The 24,224-nt window shown below is 40.0% G+C and overlaps 1 protein-coding gene across 1 annotated transcript; it reads left to right on the top strand.

Moving 5' to 3' along the window:
* Positions 1-8,044: 8,044 nt before the first annotated feature.
* LOC146506302 (E3 ubiquitin-protein ligase TRIM7-like) lies at positions 8,045-14,412 on the top strand. The gene is made up of 2 exons (XM_085180840.1): positions 8,045-9,750; positions 12,145-14,412. The coding sequence occupies exons 1-2, from the start codon at positions 8,264-8,266 to the stop codon at positions 12,773-12,775; spliced, it is 2,118 nt and encodes a 705-aa protein (XP_085036966.1). The 5' UTR covers positions 8,045-8,263; the 3' UTR covers positions 12,776-14,412.
* The last annotated feature ends 9,812 nt before the right edge of the window (positions 14,413-24,224 follow it).

Raw genomic sequence — 24,224 nt, 5'->3', positions numbered from 1 at the left:
TGTTGTTGTGTTTGACTGAAAATCAGCTTTTTAGACACATTCAGTCATTAGTTTAGTTTTATTTAACATGGAAACTCACTTTCATTGTTCTTTTTATATTTAACTGACTCCTTAGAATAAAAGATTATTTGCTTCTGTTGGTTTGTAAATATTCTTGTTGTGCTGAAGCTGTTTTCTTGAAATAATCATAATCAGATTTTATAAAATTCAGTTTATTTTAAGCAACTACATTTAAAATTTTTATTTTTATTTTCAGACCTGCATTCACATTTAACCTCAACTCTCTTAAACTGCATATCAGAGAAGACTTGTGCAGTTTGTTTTGATGGAGTCACTGATTCTCACTTTGGTCTGATCCTCAGTGTGAAACATTACCAGGCAGAAATCAAATGTAATCATGGATAAAGTTTACATTCTCACACCTGATCTGCATCTTTATAAACTCTAACTTATGTTGTTTAACAGTAAATTTAAAGCTGCAGAGATGTTTGATGAAGGTCCAACTTTATAATATTGGTATTTATTTGCATATTATATTTAGTCACAAGACAAAGTTCTTATTTTCTTCTCTGGTAAAAATGTTTTTCCAACATTTTATTTCCACTTTCTCACATTTTTATTATATATGACTCATTACATGTTAGTTGTGCCGTTACTCAATAAGTAAAGCAAAAACACTTTTGTCAGTTCATCTCTAAAAACTGCAAATACACAAATAAAACATTTTTTCTTGAGTATTTCCATAAACTTTGGCTCTAAATACATAATTTGTTATGCGTTTGGAAATTTAAAGTCAGTAAGATTATTAAGAGAGCAAGAAGGTAGATTATTAATTAAAAACTAAAAAAACTTTATTTCTCCTCTTTGCAGACTGAATCTTGTTTTTCAGTCCTGAGCACAGACCTGCTGACATGTTGGAGAAGCAAACAAAGTATTTGTTTAGTCAGTCTGCCCTGAGCCATAGTCTTTGTGACACTTTTTATACCCAGATAAGGGGCAGGAAGGTGATGATGGTACTGTTACGAACTTGCATGTTCATGTGTTTGTTTTGTGCAGGTGTTATGTCTTTTTATGTTAATTTAGCAAGTGCCTCACTCATGTTATTGCCTGGCCCTAGACAGGTCGTAACATGAATTGGGGGCTCGTTCTGTGGTTTTGGTCTGTTTGGCAGTTTTCTTGGTGTGGGGATAGTAGGTGTGTGGGATTATGCAGTTTTCTTTGGATGAGTTTGTTACCTCGCCTTCATGGGATAAAATAGTGAAGTGCAGGAAAGCTGATTTGCTCATTATTGCTAGTTTTTATGATGTTCAAGTGTCCTATAGTGCCCGCAAAGCGGAGGTTAAGGACGCTTTGTGTGCAGGGCTGGTGGAGCGAGGCATCCTTCCTGCCCCGAAGGCAGCTGTAGAGCAGCCTGGCGGCGGGGGTGTGAAGGTGGCTCCGGAGGCTGAGCCGGGCCTGTTAACGTGCTCCCGGCTGAGGTGGACTCTGATGCTGCTGAGGTGGAGTCTGATGCAGCTGAGTCTGGTACGGCCGGGGAACCCCTGGCGGGGCGGTCTACGGAGGATCTCCGTTTGACCCTCCGTATAAGGGAGGTGGAAACCCGTGCTAAAGAGCTTGAGGTACAAGCAATGCACCTCCGTGTCAGAGCTTTGGAGCTGGAGCGAAAGCCCTCCACATCTGCCTCTAGTCATCCTAGTACCTCCACCGCTGTCTCAACAGGTTTTGACATCACTAAGCACGTTAAACTGGTTCCCCCATTTCTTGAGGCCGAAGTGGGCTCCTGTTTTAACGCTTTTGAGCGTATAGCGGCCGCGTTAAGCTGGCCGAAGGAGTTTTGGCCACTGCTATTGCAATGCAAACTGGTCGGCAAAGCCCAGGAGGTGTGTACCAGTTTATCAATTGAAGATAGCCTGGATTATGACATCATGAAGAAGACTGTGTTGCAGGCATATGAGCTTGTCCCAGAAGCCTACCGTCAAAAATTTAGGAAGTGTGAAAAAACTGCTATCAGACATTTGTGGAGTTTGCCCGTGAAAAGAGCCGCTTATTTGAACGATGGTTGCAGGCCAGTAAAGTAAAGGATCTCGAGGTGCTGAAAGAGCTTCTTTTGTTAGAGGAATTCAAAAAATGTTTGCCGGACCAAGTAGTCATTTATCTGAATCAGCAAAAGGTGACGTCACTTGCTAAAGCGGCAGTGATGGCTGATGAGTTTACTCTCACTCACAAAACTATATTTTCAGCCGCTGTCGCACAAACTATCAGGGTGGGACAGGAGAGGAAGATAAGATCACCAAAGGTAGGACTGAAGGATAGACAGGAGGATGGTGGTAATCGCGACTGTTTTTATTGTCGCGAACCGGACATCTGATCGCTGTCTGTCCTGCGCTCCGGAAGAAGGAGCAGCGCAAAGGCTCTAAAAATCCAGCCGGCGTAGGTCTTATTAAGGTTGTCCCTTCGCCTAAAATGCATTCCACCCGTGATTTGCACCATGCGGATGCTGAAATAGAGCCACGTTTTAAACCATTTATCACCAAAGGCTTTGTTTCTGTGACGGGAGAAGAGAGGGATAAAGTGCCTGTTACTATTCTTCGGGACACAGGTGCGCATCAGTCATTTATGTTGGACAGTGTACTGCCATTGTCAGATAAAACTGCTTGTGATTCAGATGTGTTAGTTTGGGGGATTAAGATGATCGTTCTTCGGGCGACGCTACACAAGGTGCATTTGCATTCGCCCGTAATAACGGGGCATGTTAAAGTTGCCGTGAGTTCCCAGTTGCCTATTAAAGGGGTTTAATTTATTCTGGGAAATGACTTGGCTGGTGGGACAGTTTTTCCACCGCCTGAAGTGGTGGAAACGCCTGTTGCTTCTGTTACTGATGCTGCCACCCCTATATCAAGTGTGTTTCCTGTTTGTGCTATTACTCGTGCGCAATCGCGCAAATTTGACGACGTTATGGATGTCGCTGACACATTTATGGCGACGCTAGATGAAAGAAAGTCTCCCAGCTGTGAGAGTGGCAGAATAAGAAGCGGCAATGATGTGACAAAACTGAACATCCAGAGTTGGATGAAAAGTTGAATAGGGGTGCACTGATAACCGCTCAGCAGAAGGACTCATCACTGGCTCCCTGTTTTATATCCGCAGCCGCGAGTGCAGAAAGTAAATCCCCCCACTTCTTTTTTTTGTGCAAGACGGAGTTCTTATGAGAAGGTGGTCCCCTGACCGTAGTGGTTTGCCTGGTGCTACGCAGGTGGTGGTGCCGAAGCCACATCGAGGGCAGGTGCTTAGCTTAGCGCATGATGCCAGCATGGCTGGACATCTCGGGGTGAACAAAACGTATCATCGGGTGTTGCGCAACTTCTTTTGGCCGGGGCTGAAAGCTGATGTGGTGGCATATTGCCGTACCTGTACCACATGTCAGATGGCGGGGAAACCTAACAGACCAATCCCACCTGCTCCATTACATCCTATTCCAGTAATAGGTGAGCCGTTTGAAAAAGTAATATTGGATTGTGTGGGTCCCCTGCCAAAAACTAAATCCGGACACAAATACATACTTACAATAATGTGTTCAGCAGCAAGGTTCCCGGAGGCAATTCCACTACTCACGCTGAAAGCAAAACCGGTAATAAAAGCACTAATTAAGTTTTTCTCTACTTTCGGGCTTCCAAAGGTTATTCAAACAGACCAAGGAACGAATTTTACTTCAAAAGTGTTTGCACAGGTTGTGGAGGAGTTGCACATAAAACATGTAAAATCCAGTCCATACCACCCGGAAAGTCAAGGTGCTCTGGAGAGATTCCATCAGACCCTCAAAGCTATGCTGCGCAAGTTCTGCGCAGAGTCGGGTAGAGAATGGGATGAGGGTCTGCCGTTATTGTTGTTTGCCGTCGGGGAGACCACTCAGGAATCCTTGGGATTCAGTCCGATGGATCTGGTGTTTGGACATGTGGTCCGCGGTCCCCTCCGGCTTCTGAAGGAGGAGTGGTTGTCAGAAACTTCTGAAACTCAGTGTGGCCAGATGGGCTACTCGCCTCTCTTTTTCTCTCTCGCTCGCTCTCTCCTGCGCTCGCTCTCTTCGCCGCGCAGCTAGATTGATTGGGAGCCCACCTGCATATTGATTGCAGGGTGGCGTTAGCCCGTATAAAGCAAGCCGGTGTTTGTGTTGGATCATTCCTCCCATGCATTCAGCACAAAGCAGCAGTAAATGCTGGCCCACTGCAACGGACTGATCAGCAGGAGTCAATCATATGACAGCTACAGGTACGCTCTCGCTTAACCTCAGCTTCCCTCCGAGCACTGGAATTTGTGTTAATAGTTTTGCGGCCCGTTGTAGCACGGCAGTTGGTTTTATTCCGGCGTTGCGGAGAGAGGTGCTCGATCACGCTCCTGTGATCGGGCTGAAGCGACCCTCTGCCCGAGTGTCGTGCTGGGACTTTAAATCGCCTCGGTTGCCGGTCTCAGCCGGTGAGGAGCCAGACCGGCTTGCGATTGAGGATAATTACTGCCAGCACGAGTGGTAGTTTGACCCGTGGGGTATAAGCCTTCGTGTGTGTGTGTGTGTGTTTCCTTTTATTAAAGTGTGTTTTAGTTTTTTATGATCTGTAGCGAGCCTGACGCTCAGTGTCCTTTTATTCTTTTAACGTATTTTTCTGTGTTTTATTTCAGTGAACGGAGGACGTGCCAGTGGCCCTGGGACCTCAGGTGGTGGGTCGTTTTCACACTTTCTTTTGTTCAGCACCGGGTGGGCTGCAGTGATTTTCTTTTTTGTGTGATTTTCTTTTGGGTTCACGGCTGCTGGTAAGTCCAAGTTCCCTGATTGTTTTATTTTCACTTTAGGACACTGTCAACAATGACGCTACATCTTGGGTTTTAATATTTCATTTATTTTTCCTATAAATAAACTGTTTTAATATTGGAGCCAACCTGCCTCAGTGCGCATCCTTGACTCTGTGCGGTCTCCTTTTATATATTTATTTTTATCTATTTTTCTTGAATATATTTCCTGGGGGTGAAATTCCCCTAGGTGGCGTTGTCATTTTATTACTTTTTATCTAACCCCGCCGACCACTTGGTCACATCAGCATAATGTCCTGGATTATGTTAGCGGACTTCGGGAAAAACTCCACCTTGCATGTCAGTTAGCTCGTGAAAGTCTGTCACATACGCAGGCTAAAATGAAAGCTCGCTATGATAAAAAGGCTGTTTGCAGAAGTTTCCAGCCGGGCGAGAAAGTATTGGTGTTGCTGCCTGTGGTAGGGTCCAGTTTGTTAGCCCAGTTCGCTGGCCCATATGTGGTGGAACAGAAACTCAGTGACAACAATTATGTGATCCAGACCGCCGGAGAAAGTCTAGGGTTTGTCATATTAATATGTTAAAATCGTATCACTCGAGGAACCAAAATCTGACAACACCCCTCGGTTTTGTAATGATTACAGGAAAGTTAACGCTGTTACCAAACCTGATTCATTTCCTCTTCCTAGAATGGAGGATTGTATTGTTAGAGTGGGATCGGCATCTTTTGTAACCAAACTTGATCTGTTAAAAGGTTACTGGCAAGTACCTTTAACTCCCAGAGCATCTGAAATATCTGCTTTTGTCACGCCAGACCATTTTCTCCAGTACACGGTTATGCCGTTTGGGTTGCGTAATGCACCCGCTACTTTCCAGCGCCTTATGGCCAAAGTACTGGCAGGCGTGAATAACTGCGATGCCTACTTGGATGATGTTGTCATTTACTCATCCACCTGGTCTGACCACTTACAAACACTCTCTCGTTTTCAGCCGTTTTCAGAAAGCCTCGTTTACACTAAACCTCGCCAAATGTGAATTTGGCAGAGCCACCATCACATATCTGGGAAAACAGGTGGGTCAGGGACAAGTACTGCCGGTGACTGCGAAAATACAGGCGATCGTTGAGTTTCCAGTCCCACAAACGAGAAGAGCGCTGCGCCGATTTCTAGGAATGTGTGGTTATTACCGAGGTTTTTGTAAGAACTTTGTCACTGTTGTCTCTCCTCTCACCGATTTGATCAGTCCGGTGAAGCCTTTTGTGTGGACGCCTGTTTGTCAGACTACTTTCCAGTCTGCGAAAGCATTACTGTGCAGTTCCCCTGTTCTTACGGCACCTAACTTCATGTCCCCTTTCAAGCTCGAGGTTGACGCTAGTGCGTCTGGTGCAGGAGCTGTCCTTATGCATGAAGACCATCGCGGCGTGGATCGCCCAATTTGTTATTTTTCCAAAAAGTTCAACAAACATCAGATTAACTACAGCACTACTGAAAAGGAAGCCCTTGCCTTGTTGTTAGCCCTGCAGCATTTCGAGGTATATATCGGATCCAGCTCTATCCCTGTTCAAGTATTCACTGACCACAATCCATTGGTGTTTCTCTCCCAGATGCAAAACTCAAATCAGAGACTTATGCGTTGGTCCCTTCTTTTCCAAGATTTTAACCTGCAAATCAAACATAAGAAAGGGACGGAAAATGTCATCGCTGACGCCGTGTGGAGAGCAATTTCATAGTTTGGGAATTAAACAATGGGAGGCTTGTTTAATTCTTATGGAAGGGGGTGTTACGAACTTTCATGTTCCTGAGTTTGTTTTGTGCAGGTGTTATGTCTTTTTGTTAATTTAGCTGTGCCAGGGCCCTGCTCCGATTGGTGCATGGATACACTGCACCGACGTGACTGGTTCCAGCTGGAGGACCCGCCCATTAAAAGGAGGCTGGGGCGCTACAACGGGAGAGGTCTTCGTGTTTCTCCTCACGACCCAGCAGTCTTCCTGTGGCAGCCGCTGGCTGCAGTGCGCTTGAGAGTTGTGGAAGTGGAGTGGGTAGGGATGAGCTGCCGTTTCTTTTGATCACCCGTTTTCTCCTGTTTTGAGTTAGTTAAGGAGGTTAGACTCTGTCTTTATTTTTGACTTTGTTTTGGTAAGGTCAGGGGTGCGGGATTTGTGTAGATTTGTTTTGTTTATTGTTTTGGCCTTGGCTCACCCTGAAGTGTTGACACTCCCGTTTTGGTTCCTTTTTTTTTTTTCACATTGTGAATAAATCACATTGAAACTAAAGGATTTGTTTCCTGTGGCTGCTTGGGTCTTGGGGGGGGAAGCGAGTGCCTCACTCATGTTATTGCCTGACGGGTCGCAACACCACTTTCTCACATTATTATATATGACTCATTACATGTTAGTTATGCCGTTACTCAATAAGTAAAGCAAAAACACTTTTCTCAGTTCATCTCTAAAAACTGCAAATACACAAAACATTTTTTTCTTTATTTTTCCATAAACTTTGGCTCTAAATACATCATTTGTTATGCGTTTGGAAATTTAAAGTCAGTAAGATTATTAAGAGAGCAAGAAGGTAGATTATTAATTAAAAACTAATAAAACTTTATTTCTCCTCTTTGCAGACTGAATCTTGTTTTTCAGTCCTGAGCACAGACCTGCTGACATGTTGGAGAAGCAAACAAAGTATTTGTTTAGTCAGTCTGCCCTGAGCCATAGTCTTTGTGACACTTTTTATACTTTATTCATATTTTTTAAATTTGTTTATGTAACCAGATAAGGGGCAGAAAAGTGATGATGGTACTAAGTGTCTGTACCATAGCTTCTTCCTTTGACTATAAACATCACAGCAGTTATTCTAACATGTTGCTGAGGTATAACAAGGCACAGCACTAAAATGAATGTGCATCAATACAAACTCACCAGAGCAGTTTGGTTCATGCTAAATGTCTGAACTCAACTCTGCTTCAAAGTTAGTGAATTCTCCCTCTAACAACACATTAGACTCATTAGTTTCAATTATGTACATTTTTATAAACGTATCTAGCATGACTCACAGCAGCACACAGAGGACAAAAGACACCGGCCCTGGTTCCTGTCACAGCTGGGATTTCATCCTGCTTTCATCCTGACGGGCCATCGTAGTCTGATCACAACATAGCATAGCTGAATTCTTATATAATAAATCATCTTCAGTTCCTTCTCCTTGTTGAAATATCTGTTTGTGAAGCACAACCTGGAAACTGTCTGAATTACTGTGACAGCGCCCTCTAGCGAATACAAATATTATATGCACATTTCAGTTTACCACGTGACTGTGATTCGTGAAAATGAAAGTAAATTTCGACACTTTTAAACTGAGCTGAGACGCCATTACAGGGAGTCAGATCTCTGCTAAGAACACACGTTTGGAGGATTTTAATCAGAAAGTTCAAGAGACACTAATTTGGTGAGTTAAAAATACTTAAAGATCAAATGGCTGAGAGATCTCTTCTTGAAAACTATCTGAGCTGCCATGTGTGTTCAGAGACGTTCAGAGATCCTGTGTCTCTGAGCTGCAGCCACAGCTTCTGTTCAAGCTGCCTGCAGAAATTCTGGGAACAAACTAAAAACAAAAACTGTCCCATTTGTAAAAGAAAATCTTCAAAGGATTATCCAGATGTGAACTTTGCTCTGAAAGAACTTGCTGATTCATTTGCTGGGAGACAGAAATCTGGATCATCTGAGACAGAAAAGGGAGAGAAGAAATTAACAGTGGTGTGCAGTAAACATGAGGAAGTGCCTAAACTGTTCTGTGTGGACGAGCAGAGAGCTGTGTGTCCTGTGTGTGAGTTTTCTCTCCACCAGAGTCACAAAGTGGTTCCTGTAGAAGAAGCAGTCAGTTACCTGAAGGAGCAGCTGAAATCTGACTTAAAGTCTCTGCAGGACAAGAGGAACAAATACAAACAAGTGGAGAAAACATACAATGAAATGAGGGAACACATGAAGAAGCAGCTGTTGTCCACAGAGAAGCAGATCAGAGCAGAGTTCAAGAAGCTCCAGCAGTTCCTGAAAGAGGAAGAGGAGTCCAGACTGGCAGCTCTGAGGGAGGAAGAGGAGCAGAAGGGGAGGACTATCAGCAGAGAGATGAAGATGATTGAGGAGCAGATCTCCTCTCTGTCAGACAGCATCTCTGCTGTTGAAGAAGAGCTGCAGAAACACAGCGTGCCATTCCTCAGCAGTTATAAAGACACTCAGAGCAGAGCCAGAGCCCAGAGCTCAGTGTCAGATCCACAGCTGGTTTCAGGAGCACTGATAGATGTGGCCAAACACCTGGGCAACCTGTCCTTCAGAGTGTGGGAGAAGATGAAGGAGAAGGTCCACTTCAGTCCTGTCATTCTGGACCCAAACACTGCAACCTGCTGTCTCTATCTGTCTGATGATCTGACCAGTGTGAGACATGGAGACACAAATCAGCAGCTTCCTAATAATCCAGAGAGAAACACTAATTATGCCAATGTTTTTGGCTCTGAGGGCTTCATCTCAGGGAAACACAGCTGGGAGGTGGAGGTGGGAGACCATCCTGTCTGGAATGTGGGTTTAGTTAAAGAGTCAGTTGAGAGAAAGGGAGAGCGTTTTGCTTCACCAAAATATGGAATCTGGTGTTTATGGCTTAACAGTGGAAAATACAATAATGGTGTTGGTCAGACTGTGACAGTGAAAAAGAGTCTCCAGAGGATCAGAGTCCAGCTGGACTATGACAGGGGGGAGGTGTCCTTCTATGACCCTGAAGACATGACTCACATCTACACTCACAGACACACTTTCACTGAGAAACTCTTCCCATATTTCAGTGTTGGAAAGGCAGGAGATGCGAAAACCTCTGATATCAAAATCTGTCAGACTGAGATTTCTTTGAAAACTTCAGTGAGGTTTAAGGAGCTTGGAAAGAAAAGCGTCTGGACTTCTTCAGTGTGGTCTTTGTGAATTTTTCCCCTTCTCTTGTGTTTTATTTCTTATGTTAAAACTTGTTTTGTGGTTATTTGTTTTGTTTTTTTTTGTTCTCAACGCATTTTTATGTGAGAAATGCAGGAATAAAATTTTAGCTCTTTCAAAATGAAATTACAAATGTAGCTCAGATTCTTTTATTTTTCAAATTAAGTTTAACAATCCAATTTCAGAATTAATGCATCAAATGTTGGATCATGTAAAACTGACATGAGCCATCTTTTCCATTTGTTCATTTTTCTTGGATTCCCTTCCTTTTTTGCCAAATTTATAACAGTTGTGTGTTTTACTGGTTTCAGAATGTGCTAAAACTGACTAATAAATAAACCCAGTGTCTTCTTTTCTTTTGATACTTCACAATCAGTGATGAATTTAAGTAAAGGATTGTCCTTAAATGTGATTCTTATGCTATGTTCTTCATCACGACAAAATAAACCAAGCTGTGTACGATGACATAATAATTTCTTTAGAATAATCTGCAATGACACATTCTAAAAGATTATTCAGTTGTATTCATACAAACTAAAGCTCCCTCTTTGTTTCTTAGACTATTCATAAGTTCTGTGTAAATTGCTTTGTCAGGGACAATTCATAATACACCTTAGATTTTCAACTCAACCCAATAAAACAGATAATATAAAACAGTAAAAATCATATTACGGTTTAAAACTGCAGTGAGGTCTCTGTGATTCTTTTAGTTTTGTTTTCTCTTCTCTGAAGCGTTCTTGCTTTTGTTACAGCTTGTTTTGTGGTTATTTTCAATTTAGGCAACTCCTGTTGTTCTTTCTTATGTGAGAAATTGCAGAAAGAAAGATTTAGAACCTGCATGAATTTATACAATGAGATAGAAATGATTTTCAAAACACAGACAACAAAACTGAATCATAAATGTCATTTATCTTTGTTTTCTTTTGTTTAATATTCACTTTGAATGTGTTAAAATCTTTTTATTTACTTGTTCATTTTTTGTTGATTTTCTGCCTTTTTTGCCAATATGTAGCAGTTGTAAAGTCACTGGGTGTTCATGAAACAGTTTTTTAAATATATAAACAGTGTAAAATTGATGTGGCATTGATGAACAAGCACTGATAAATGTCACTTTCCTTTCCTTCATCAATTATTTAGATCCATATCGGCTAATAACAGCATTGTGACAATTTCTCTTTTAATGGTTTCAAAATGATAAATAGACTTGACTCATAAATAATCCTAATGTCATCTTTTGATATTTAACTGTCTGTGAATAATTTAAGTTATCTGTTTCATTTAAATGTGTTTCTTATGGCATGTTCTCCATTACGTTGCAAAATAAGCCAAACTGTGTACGTTCAGCCATGTTTTCTTTAGAACGTGTCATTGCAGAATAATGTTGACTGTCGGACATTTATTCAGTTGTATTCATACAAACTAAAGCTCATTCTTTCTTTTTCAGATTGTTTCTAAGTCCTGTGTAATTTGCTTTGTCAGATACTATTCATATTATTCCTCAGATTTCAGTTCCTGAGTCTGTCTCTGAAGCAGCGTTTGATAAGAAATCAATATGTGAGGCAGTTACATATTCACAGTGCTGATAAGACGAAGGGAGACGCAATATGTGTAAGTGCCCTGCATTGGTTTGAGCACTGTGATTAATCTGAGCGAATAAAAAAAGATATATATAAAAAAATACCCCAGAGTTAACATGATATATCCACAATGCCAAAACAGGCCTGCAACAAACATTGTATAATGGTCCATGTTAAGCCTAGAATTCATTTTAAAGCCTCCTTGGTTTACATCATGGAACCTTGTTTCAAGTTTTATAGACCATTAAGTAACACCTCTTTAGTTCCAGTATGCCCCATCCTTATTAAAAGCCAGGCTGTGCATACCTTTGACCTGAGCGAGGCCCTCTGAGACCTAGGGGGCACTTCATCAACCAATCAAACAGCCGATACTGCACGTTAGATAAAGTGCATCTATAGAAACTGGGGCAGGAGGCCAAAGTGGAAAGCTATTATGTTTTTGAAATATTTATGGCCCAACAGTGTACCATTGTGTCTTAAAAAAAATCTTATTGGAGCAATTCCCCATTGACGTCCCTTAATAACATGTGAGCTGAAAAACAGTTAAATGTCTGTGGCATTGACAGAATCGTGGTTTTCTTTGCTTCTGACTGACCAGAAACATTTATTTCATAATTGTTGAACATTTGTACAGTTGAGCTGCTGTTTGTTCCAGTGTGTTTATGTGAACTCTCACTTCATATTCCAGATCACATCAGCACAATCAGGATTTAGTCTTGTTAACTGTGGATTTCCTCTTTTTACCTGCTGAACAAATATGATGGAAATGTCAGATTCCTGATTTCAGTGATCTCCTGGATTATTTCTGTCAATAAAAAATATCAAAGTCTGGCTCCACTTCAGTCCTGTCATTCTGGACCCAAACACTGCAAGCCCCTATCTCTATCTGTCTGATGATCTGACCAGTGTGAGACTTGGAGACACAAAGCAGCAGCTTCCTAATAATCCAGAGAGAAACACAAATTATGCTGAAGTATTTTGGTCTGAGGGCTTCAGCTCAGGGAAACACAGCTGGGAGGTGGAGGTGGGAGACCATCCTGACTGGATTGTAGGTTTAGTCAAAGAGTCATTTGACAAGAATCGATCTTTTATATCACCAAAATGTGGAATCTGGTGTTTAAATTATAACAGTGGAAAATACATTGGTCCTGGTCAGACTTTTAAAGTGAAGAAGAGTCTCCAGAGGATCAGAGTCCAGCTGGACTATGACAGGGGGGAGGTGTCCTTCTATGACCCTAAAGACATGACTCTGATCTACACTTACAGACACACTTTCACTGAGAAACTCTTCCCATATTTCAGTGTTGGAAAGGCAGGAGATGCGAAAACCTCTGATATCAAAATCTGTCAGACTGAGATTTCTTTGAAAACTTCAGTGAGGTTTAAGGAGCTTGGAAAGAAAAGCGTCTGGACTTCTTCAGTGTGGTCTTTGTGAATTTTTCCCCTTCTCTTGTGTTTTATTTCTTATGTTAAAACTTGTTTTGTGGTTATTTGTTTTGTTTTTTTTTGTTCTCAACGCATTTTTATGTGAGAAATGCAGGAATAAAATTTTAGCTCTTTCAAAATGAAATTACAAATGTAGCTCAGATTCTTTTATTTTTCAAATTAAGTTTAACAATCCAATTTCAGAATTAATGCATCAAATGTTGGATCATGTAAAACTGACATGAGCCATCTTTTCCATTTGTTCATTTTTCTTGGATTCCCTTCCTTTTTTGCCAAATTTATAACAGTTGTGTGTTTTACTGGTTTCAGAATGTGCTAAAACTGACTAATAAATAAACCCAGTGTCTTCTTTTCTTTTGATACTTCACAATCAGTGATGAATTTAAGTAAAGGATTGTCCTTAAATGTGATTCTTATGCTATGTTCTTCATCACGACAAAATAAACCAAGCTGTGTACGATGACATAATAATTTCTTTAGAATAATCTGCAATGACACATTCTAAAAGATTATTCAGTTGTATTCATACAAACTAAAGCTCCCTCTTTGTTTCTTAGACTATTCATAAGTTCTGTGTAAATTGCTTTGTCAGGGACAATTCATAATACACCTTAGATTTTCAACTCAACCCAATAAAACAGATAATATAAAACAGTAAAAATCATATTACGGTTTAAAACTGCAGTGAGGTCTCTGTGATTCTTTTAGTTTTGTTTTCTCTTCTCTGAAGCGTTCTTGCTTTTGTTACAGCTTGTTTTGTGGTTATTTTCAATTTAGGCAACTCCTGTTGTTCTTTCTTATGTGAGAAATTGCAGAAAGAAAGATTTAGAACCTGCATGAATTTATACAATGAGATAGAAATGATTTTCAAAACACAGACAACAAAACTGAATCATAAATGTCATTTATCTTTGTTTTCTTTTGTTTAATATTCACTTTGAATGTGTTAAAATCTTTTTATTTACTTGTTCATTTTTTGTTGATTTTCTGCCTTTTTTGCCAATATGTAGCAGTTGTAAAGTCACTGGGTGTTCATGAAACAGTTTTTTAAATATATAAACAGTGTAAAATTGATGTGGCATTGATGAACAAGCACTGATAAATGTCACTTTCCTTTCCTTCATCAATTATTTAGATCCATATCGGCTAATAACAGCATTGTGACAATTTCTCTTTTAATGGTTTCAAAATGATAAATAGACTTGACTCATAAATAATCCTAATGTCATCTTTTGATATTTAACTGTCTGTGAATAATTTAAGTTATCTGTTTCATTTAAATGTGTTTCTTATGGCATGTTCTCCATTACGTTGCAAAATAAGCCAAACTGTGTACGTTCAGCCATGTTTTCTTTAGAACGTGTCATTGCAGAATAATGTTGACTGTCGGACATTTATTCAGTTGTATTCATACAAACTAAAGCTCATTCTTTCTTTTTCAGATTGTTTCTAAGTCCTGTGTAATTTGCTTTGTCAGATACTATTCATATTATTCCTCAGATTTCAGTTCCTGAGTCTGTCTCTGAAGCAGCGTTTGATAAGAAATCAATATGTGAGGCAGTTACATATTCACAGTGCTGATAAGACGAAGGGAGACGCAATATGTGTAAGTGCCCTGCATTGGTTTGAGCACTGTGATTAATCTGAGCGAATAAAAAAAGATATATATAAAAAAATACCCCAGAGTTAACATGATATATCCACAATGCCAAAACAGGCCTGCAACAAACATTGTATAATGGTCCATGTTAAGCCTAGAGTTCATTTTAAAGCCTCCTTGGTTTACATCATGGAACCTTGTTTCAAGTTTTATAGACCATTAAGTAACACCTCTTTAGTTCCAGTATGCCCCATCCTTATTAAAAGCCAGGCTGTGCATACCTTTGACCTGAGCGAGGCCCTCTGAGACCTAGGGGGCACTTCATCAACCAATCAAATAGCCGATACTGCACGTTACATAAAGTGCATCTATAGAAACCGGGGCAGGAGGCCAAAGTGGAAAGCTCTTATGTTTTTGAAATATTTATGGCCCAACAGTGTACCATTGTGTCTTAAAAAAAGTCTTATTGGAGCAATTCCCCATTGACGTCCCTTAATAACATGTGAGCTGAAAAACAGTTAAATGTCTGTGGCATTGACAGAATCGTGGTTTTCTTTGCTTCTGACTGACCAGAAACATGTATTTCATAATTGTTGAACATTTGTACAGTTGAGCTGCTGTTTGTTCCAGTGTGTTTCTGTGAACTCTCACTTCATATTCCAGATCACATCAGCACAATCAGGATTTAGTCTTGTTAACTGTGGATTTCCTCTTTTTACCTGCTGAACAAATATGATGAAAATGTCAGATTCCTGATTTCATTGATCTCCTGGATTATTTCTGTCAATAAAAAATATCAAAGTCTGGCTGCATTTTGATTTGTCAATAAACATTGAAGGAAATGTTATCTTAACTCTTATGGTTTAACTCTTACTGTATTCAAACTGTCATTTTATTGCCAAGACCTTAACACATCTTCTTAAAGTTAGAGAATAAAGCAAAAATCTGAAGAATCAGAGACATGGAGGATTAATATTATTGCACAGAAGAAATCCAAAGTGACAATAAGAGACAAAGGAAAAAGCCGCCTGAAGAGAAATGATGAAGTAAGTTTGGAAAGACACCCTGTGAAGAGAAGCCGGCTCAATGTTGTCCTCACAGCTCAGACAGTGACTGGAGAAAGAAAACAGAAAGGCAGCAGAGTTCATGTTCAAATTAAGAAGACAACATTCATGTCGTTTATTTGTATGACTGCACAGTTAATCAGTATTTATTAATTCGAGGCATTTGAAATTTTAATTTTGCTAATTTGTGCTGAACCCCTGCAGCTGACTTCAGCCTAAAACCACAGAAAACCTTTAAAGTAAATATCAATTTACCAAATGATCCCATAATTATACCAATTGGTTTAAATGACCCCCAGAGTGCTGTGTTGTAAAGTTTTGAACGTTTGGTAATGTTTTTGTTTGTTATTCAAACTGTTTGGTAACTTCCTGTAAAAATGGATGAGTTATTTTTAAAGGCAGGTCCAGGTTCCACCAAGAGGTGGTGTTTGGAAAACATCCAGACGTCCCTTACTGGTACTGTGAGGATGAAGACAGAGCTGTGTGTCCTGTGTGTGAGTTTTCTCTCTGTGTTTGCTTATATCAGTTTAGTTTTTATTGTTTAAAACTGTTTCAGTTTGTTTAGTTTTTTTTATTAGTTTCAGTTTTTTTAATTATTATTATATTGAGGCCATATGTCAGAGGCACGATTTACAAAACTCACTGTAGGTGTAACTAGGTGAGCATAAGGAATAGCACAATATATACAAATCACCAAATAATAAATATATCCAGGAAATAGACAGCAACATTACCAAGCAGGAAGGAGCATGTGCAAAAGGATGTAACTATTGCAGCATTTACAGTGTATTAGATGGAGGAGTTGTACAGGGAGATGGCCACAGGCAGGAATGATTTCCTGTGTCTCAGAAAATAGAGACGACACTGGCACTTCCTGTAAAGTGCAGTGGTGTTTTTGACCCAGTCAAATTTATTGTTTATGTGTACTCCAAGATATTTACAGTCCTCCACAATGTCCACGTTGACCCCCTTGAGTGTCAAAGGGGTCAAGGGTTTCCCGGTATTCCTAAACTCCACAATTAATTCCTTGGTCATGAGTCTGCACACAGACGTCGTGTTGAACAGATGGCACTATGGTGAGGTCAGAATAACTAAGAGCTGATTACGCTCAAAACTGAGACTTTTTTTATCTGCCTTGAAAGTTAAATGTTGCTACGAGGGGCTTCATAGTGGAGGCAAAAGTGATGCTCAGATAAAGACAAACAAGGAGCCAAAGGAAGGAGGCAGCTGCAGGTCTCTCTCTTAAGGATGTAACACAAGATAAGCTCATACAGTGACAATTAAACGTTATTAAAACAGCAAATAGCTTTTATCAGTGTGGTTGGTTTTAAGGTTGATTTAAAAATTTGCATTCTTTTCTAAACACAAGAGAGTTCAGCTTATTTCAATATATAACAAAGAAAATGAAGATATAATTTTTTCATTGTTAAAAATCGCGCAGTTAGAAGTAAACTGTGTGTCGAAAACATTAATAGATCAGGTCACCTGCTGGTTTGAAATACTCTCCTTCCTACTTTATTATGAGTAAGCAACAGGGGCACAGGCAATAATCTCTGAGTGGGCAAAAAGACGTGATAGAGGCGGATGGAAGTGAAGTGAGCGTGGAAAATAAAGGTTTTCTTCCACAGAGAAGGGCTTTTGAGTAAGTGGTCAAAATGGTTTTCGGATAAATGAAGAGGGATGAATCATAATAAATATAAATGAATATATTTTTAAATAATTTCTATTTTATTATTTCTAAATATGAATTTAATTGTAAAACTCTGGCAGCCTGTTCTTTGTGGGCGGGATCTATTTTCAATGAGCCAATATGGAACGTTGTGGAGGGCGGGGCCTGTTTCAAACATGAAAGCCAAGAGAATGGGGCCATGACGTCAGAAAATCTGACAGCCTGTTCTTTATGGGCGGGACCTATCGTCAATTAACCAATAGGGAACGTTATTGTGGGCGGGGCCTGTTTCAAACATGAAAGGCAAGAGAATCAGGCCATAACGTCACAGTCAACTCAAGTCCTTAAACAGCCAGCTGAAACTGCACACTAGACAAGCACGTTTCTTACCTACAGTCACGAGCGATTCACTAGATGAACTTTTGTTCTGCTACCCTCAGTCAAATCTGAATATCTGATTTATTGTAACACAGCAGCTTTGTTTTAAATGTCAAAAATGAGCAACCAGAAAGGAAAACCACCATTTATGTGCACTCTGCCAAAAAGTACACTGGATGACCTCATTAAGGTTAGGAAAGCCTTCCAAAACACTCTGTCTGAAAATCAGCTTTTAAAAGAGGATACAAAGGAAGCTAGACAGCAAATCAAACAGCTGATGGCCCAAATTTCACTGATGCGTGCCAAGCTGGACCAATATGAGATCCAAGCTGGAGAACTCACTGATGAGTCAGTGTCACGCAAAGTGCAAATGAGGAGCACCACTAACGAAAAAGGGGCTCAGGCTTGTTCAGATCAGGAAAAGACCAGCATCTTTGACCTTGAGATGAACCATCTGGAAGAGCAGCTTCAGCAGAGGGACAGTGAAATCCTGATCCTCAAACAGGACAAGGACAGTCTGTCTGCCGAGCTTGAACAGCTTCAGAAAGGCAAGGAAGAAAAAATTATGTGCACTCTGCCAAAAAGTGTTCTGGACAAACTTACTCAGGTTAGGAAAGCCTTTCGAAACACTCTGTTGGAAAATCAACTTTTAAAAGAGGATTCAAAGACAGCCAGACAGCAAGTCAAACAGCTGTTGGCCCAAATTTCACTGATGTGTACCAAGCTGGAACAATATGGGATCCAAGCTGGAGAAGAAAAAGAGGAACAGACTTGTTCAGATCAGGAAAAGACCAGCATCTTTGACCTTGAGATGAACCGTCTGAAAGAGCAGCTCAGGCAGAGGGACAGTGAAATCCTGATCCTGAAACAGGAGAAGGACGGTCTGTCTGCTGAGCTCGCAAAGCTTCAGAAACACGAGGCCCCTCTGAAAGAAACTCAGTGGAATCAGAAAACACAGACAGAAAATCTGGAGGAAGAAAAAGAGAAAGTCCTGAAAGACCAGAAACTGGTGAAGGACACAAAAGAAATGCAGAACAAACTGGACACGCAGAGAAAAGAATTAGCGGAGGCTAAGACGGAGATAGAAGACACGGCAACCCCAGAGTCCTCCTCATTAGAAATGCAGGAGGTGAATCAGAGCGCCGAGAAGAGCGGAGTCAACACGAAAACACAGACAGAAAATCTGGAGGAAGAAAAAGAGAAAGTCCTGGAAGATCAGAAACTGGTGAAGGACACAAAAGAAATGCAGAACAAACTGGACATGCAGAGAAAAGAATTAGCGGAGGCGAAGACGGAGATAGAAGACACGGCAACCCCAGAGTCCTCCTCATTAGAAATGCAGGAGGTGAGTCAGAGCGCTGAGAAGGGCGGAGTCAACACAAAAACACTGAACATGGGGGAAAAGTTGTGTGTCCACAGAGTTATTCAGTTGGTGGTTTCACAGGCCATAGAAAAAGTCTCTTCTAAATACAAGCTCTTCACAGAGCGCCTGACTCCTGACTGCATCAGCGATCGCCTGATTGAGAGAATCTGGCCGGAAATTGAGCTGAAACATTTGGACCTATCCCCAAAAAGGCTGAAAAAGATACACAAGGCCATTCTCAAGGATCTGTGCCAAACACACAACTGCAAGGAAAAATATCTGATTTTTAATCTGAGGGAACAACTTGATAATATCACAGTCCCAACCTTCACCAAACACCTGTTGGCTTTACCAAGACGAGTACTCAGTGTCTCTAAAAACAGGGAAGAGTACAAAGAAGTGGTGAAAAATTTCACTAAAGATCTGGTAATGCACGCTATGAGCCGAGAAAATGAGACAGGGACATGGCATCCAGGAACATCAGATTTCATTATGCAGAGGCTTTCCAATAAGATCTGGAACAAAATCTTGTCCAAATCCTACAAAATGTCCTTAGAGAACATTGAACAGCTCAGCCTGACGGTGTACAACAAACTCCATGACAGGTGGCCTTCTCCAGTCTTCTTAATGAAGTCAAACAACCCAGTGGTTGACGAAGTAATCGTCAAAACCTTCAAAACACATGCCAAACTGAAGAGCCAAAATGTCATCCTTAGGGCTTTCTCATGTGCACGCTAAAATTGAACTGAAACGTGCATGTGATTATGTGACAAAACTCTGAAACTGACTTAAAATATGCATTTACATTGGGCAATCTAAATTTAATTTTAAAACCAGAGTGGTTTAAAAAATAACCACTCTTCTCTTCCCAACTTCCTTCCCTCATCACCAACTGGCCGAGGCAGATGGCCACCCCATCCCAGAGCCTGGTTCTGCCGCAGGTTTCTCTCTTTTAAAAGTGAGTTTTTCCTTCCCACTGTCGCCAAAGTGCTTGCTCTAGGGGGTTGGAGTTTTGGTGCATTATTGTAGGGTCTTGACCTTACAATATAAAGCCCCATGAGGGAAGTGTTGTTGGGGTTTGGTGCTGTTTCTTAACTCAAAATGTCCAATTACAACAGGACATTTTGAGTTGAGAAACAGCACCAAACCACTAAACAAAAGAAAATAAAAATTAATAATAAAAAATATCAAATTTAATATATTTGTGCTTTGTTCTATTTGCTTTAAATTTGCTAAGAATGTCATATCAGATTAGAATTGTGTGTCTCAATATCATGTATCATAGCATCATTGTGTAGGCCAATTTGAAGTGGATGTCATAGTAATGTCTTTCTGTACGTGTGTACAAACCAGTGGTGAAAAACACAGGAGATACGCAAAGAATAACCTGTGTTTGAGGTTCCAGATCCCCAGAATTGATATTTTCACCAAATGGTCTTTTCTGTCTGCCAGTGTGTCATGCAGTTTTCAACATTAAAGACCTTGGTAAAGAAAAAAGGTTCCCCACTCCAGCTCTTGGGAATCCATATACCCTTCATGTCAATATTACTTTCAGACAACAATTAATTCTTTACATTTTTAGTAAAAAGCCTTCAACCTGGTTTTATTTAGATTTATTTAGATTGTGTTCACTGACACATCTGAATTCAAACTGATAAACAGGATTTAAAAGGAGGGAGCGATGGACACTGAGCAGCAGATCAGTCCGTGTAGAAACAGGACATAAGTTTAAGGGACGGGGGGATAATTTGATTGTGATCATTTTTGATCTGACTCAGTGGTGCTGGCTTCTCTCCAGGACACATCTTTCCCTTACATGCAGGTCGCTGATGTAGAATAGAATAGAATAGAATAGAATAGAATAGAATTTTATTAATCTCTATGGGAAGGTCCATTTATTGTTCATTCTTCAGGATGTGGTTTCTGTGTCTGTTCTTTTTATCCTCACATGCAGCTCAACTTTAAAAAGCAGTGCAGCTGCATGGTTGCAGATGATTGTTTCCTATTGTGATGGCTGCAGTTACAGCCACAGATTTTGGGTAATATCTGCCAAACATCACAGGGCTACAATAGAGACTTATACATACCACTACACTAATGAAGGGCTGCACAATCAATCATGTAGATTCCTGATTTATTATTTTAAATGACATCAGTGCCATTTCAGTCCTAACTGTGCAGCCCTGATCAATAATCTGAATGGAAACTGGTTCTTCTTTACACTGATGAACTGCTGATGTCTCTGACTGGATTGTCTGTTTGATTTGACACTTAAGTTATTGTGTAGTTACATTAGAACCATCAATCTGCCACCAGTGTGTGATTGTGCTTTATTTTGTAAATGGACTGGTACTTACATGGTACTTTTGTATTATATTTGCACATTTTAAGTACATTTTACTAGAAGCCTCACTTACCCATTCACACTCTATGCCTGTGCACTTTTATCCTAACATGCACACACACTCACACAGTCATCAGGGTAAAATCAGGGTTCAGTATCTTGCAGGAGGAGGAGACGGGATTGAACTGCTGACTCTCTAATTAGTAGAAGCTCATTCACTCATTGAAGTGCCTCTGATAAAGTAGGTCTTACAGACGGTGACCATCTGAAGCTGAAAAAAAGAGTAGAAGAACTCAGGTTAGTGATGTGAAAACCTCTGATTGCCGGTTCGAACCCCGGCTTGGACAGTCTTGGTCGTTGTGTCCTTTGACACTTCACCCGTTGCCTACTGGTGGTGGTCAGAGGGCCCGGTGGCACCAGTGTCCAGCAGCCTTGCCTCTGTCAGTGCGCCCCAGGGTGGCTGTGGCTACACTGTAGCTTGCCATCACCAGTGTGTGAATGTGTGGATGACTGGTTGTGTAAAGTGCTTTGGGGTCCTTAGGGACTAGTAAAGCGCTATACAAATACAGGCCATTTACCATTACATTACACGATTAAATTCAATGCTATATTTTAAATATATTTTTACAACAGAGACACATTATGCATAGAAAAGAAAATGTAATTCATAGGATTTTTGTTAGTTGGTTTTTTTTTTCGGGTTTACAAGCAGTTAACAGAAAAACAATGGACCTCTGAGAATAGGAGCTAAAAATTATTGAATATATATATCAGTTTAACCAAAATCGTAGCATAATTTATATAGTCACACTTAAAATTTCACCTCAATTTCACATGGTTCTTCTTTAGCATGGGATTTTCCTTTGACATCCATAACAAAGAAATGGCAACATCTAGTGGGGACTGAGTCAAATGATAGGTTCATTACTATCAGTTCCACCCATTACAGAGAAAATAAAACTTACTTCTTTATCACAACGCAGATACGTTTGTATGCTGGGAAATGAACGGACAAACTGACAGTGAGTGGATTATAACTGAAAAGGACTTTGTTTTGGTGAGTTCACCTATAAACTAAACTAAAATATCTGAAAATCAGTGGAAATGACTGAGAAACTTGCAATTGTTGAAAATATCCTGAGCTGCCATGTGTGTTCAGAGACGTTCAGAGATCCTGTGTCTCTGAGCTGCAACCACAGCTTCTGTTCAAGCTGCCTGCAGAAATTCTGGGAACAAACTACAAACAAAAACTGTCCCATTTGTAAAAGAAAATCTTTAAAGGATGAACAATCGATAAACGTTTCTCTCAAAGAACTTGCTGACTCCTTTGCTAAGAGGCAGAGTGAGAGCCCACTTGAGTCACTAAAAGAAAAGGAGGAAGAGAAGGATTATTATTATTTCATGCTGTGTTTAAAATAATTACATGCACTTTACAACATTCAGTTCAGGTCATGTTTGTTTAGCATTAGCATGCAGAAATGCCTTCAGGTAACCTTTTACCTCGCAGTATTAGAACAGGCTGAACTAGACAAACGTTTTTATGGAATGAAACATGAGTGCAATACAACAAAGCTGCTCACCCTGAAAAAAGTAACTGCCATCTTAATGAAGCAGATGACACAAAGTACATACTAAGAGCTATCAGGTAACAAATGTTCTTTTCTTATTAATGATTTCTAGTGAAAAGGGAAACCAAACACACTATAATTTAAGCAACTACATTTAAAATTTTTATTTTTATTTTCAGACCTGCATTCACATTTAACCTCAACTCTCTTAAACTGCATATCAGAGAAGACTTGTGCAGTTTGTTTTGATGGAGTCACTGATTCTCACTTTGGTCTGATCCTCAGTGTGAAACATTACCAGGCAGAAATCAAATGTAATCATGGATAAAGTTTACATTCTCACACCTGATCTGCATCTTTATAAACTCTAACTTATGTTGTTTAACAGTAAATTTAAAGCTGCAGAGATGTTTGATGAAGGTCCAACTTTATAATATTGGTATTTATTTGTATATTATATTTACTCACAAGACAAAGTTCATATTTTCTTCTCTGGTAAAAATGTTTTTCCAACATTTTATTTCCACTTTCTCACATTTTTATTATATATGACTCATTACATGTTAGTTGTGCCGTTACTCAATAAGTAAAGCAAAAACACTTTTCTCAGTTCATCTCTAAAAACTGCAAATACACAAATAAAACATTTTTTTCTTTAGTATTTCCATAAACTTTGGCTCTAAATACATCATTTGTTATGCGTTTGGAAATTTAAAGTCAGTAAGATTATTAAGAGAGCAAGAAGGTAGATTATTAATTAAAAACTAATAAAACTTTATTTCTCCTCTTTGCAGACTGAATCTTGTTTTTCAGTCCTGAGCACAGACCTGCTGACATGTTGGAGAAGCAAACAAAGTATTTGTTTAGTCAGTCTGCCCTGAGCCATAGTCTTTGTGACACTTTTTATACTTTATTCATATTTTTTAAATTTGTTTATGTAAGCAGATAAGGGGCAGAAAAGTGATGATGGTACTAAGGGTCTGTACCATAGCTTCTTCCTTTGACTATAAACATCACAGCAGTTATTCTAACATGTTGCTGAGGTATAACAAGGACACAGCACTAAAATGAATGTGCATCAATACAAACTCACCAGAGCAGTTTGGTTCATGCTAAATGTCTGAACTCAACTCTGCTTCAAAGTTAGTGAATTCTCCCTCTAACAACACATTAGACTCATCAGTTTCAATTATGTACATTTTTATAAACGTATCTAGCATGACTCATTTCATCACAGCAGCACACAGAGGACAAAAGACACCGGCCCTGGTTCCTGTCACAGCTGGGATTTCATCCTGCTTTCATCCTGACGGGCCGTCGTAGTCTAATCACAACATAGCATAGCTGAATTCTTATATAATAAATCATCTTCAGTTCCTTCTCCTTATTGAAATATCTGTTTGTGAAGCACAACCTGGAAACTATCTGAATTACTGTGACAGCGCCCTCTAG

The sequence above is a fragment of the Neolamprologus multifasciatus genome, chromosome 12 (genome assembly GCF_963576455.1).
Source record: "Neolamprologus multifasciatus chromosome 12, fNeoMul1.2, whole genome shotgun sequence".
In the NCBI taxonomy this organism is placed as follows: Eukaryota; Metazoa; Chordata; class Actinopteri; order Cichliformes; family Cichlidae; genus Neolamprologus; species Neolamprologus multifasciatus.
The sequence above is the reverse complement of the archived record's forward strand: the minus strand, read 5'-3'. Positions and strand labels throughout refer to the sequence as shown.

Coding starts and splice junctions, on each gene's coding strand:
- LOC146506302 (XM_085180840.1), top strand. CDS start 8,264: ATGGCTGAGAGATCTCTTCTTGAAAACTATCTGAGCTGCCATGTGTGT. Junction 9,751..12,144: donor ACTTCTTCAGTGTGGTCTTT/GTGAATTTTTCC, acceptor TCCTGGATTATT/TCTGTCAATAAAAAATATCA.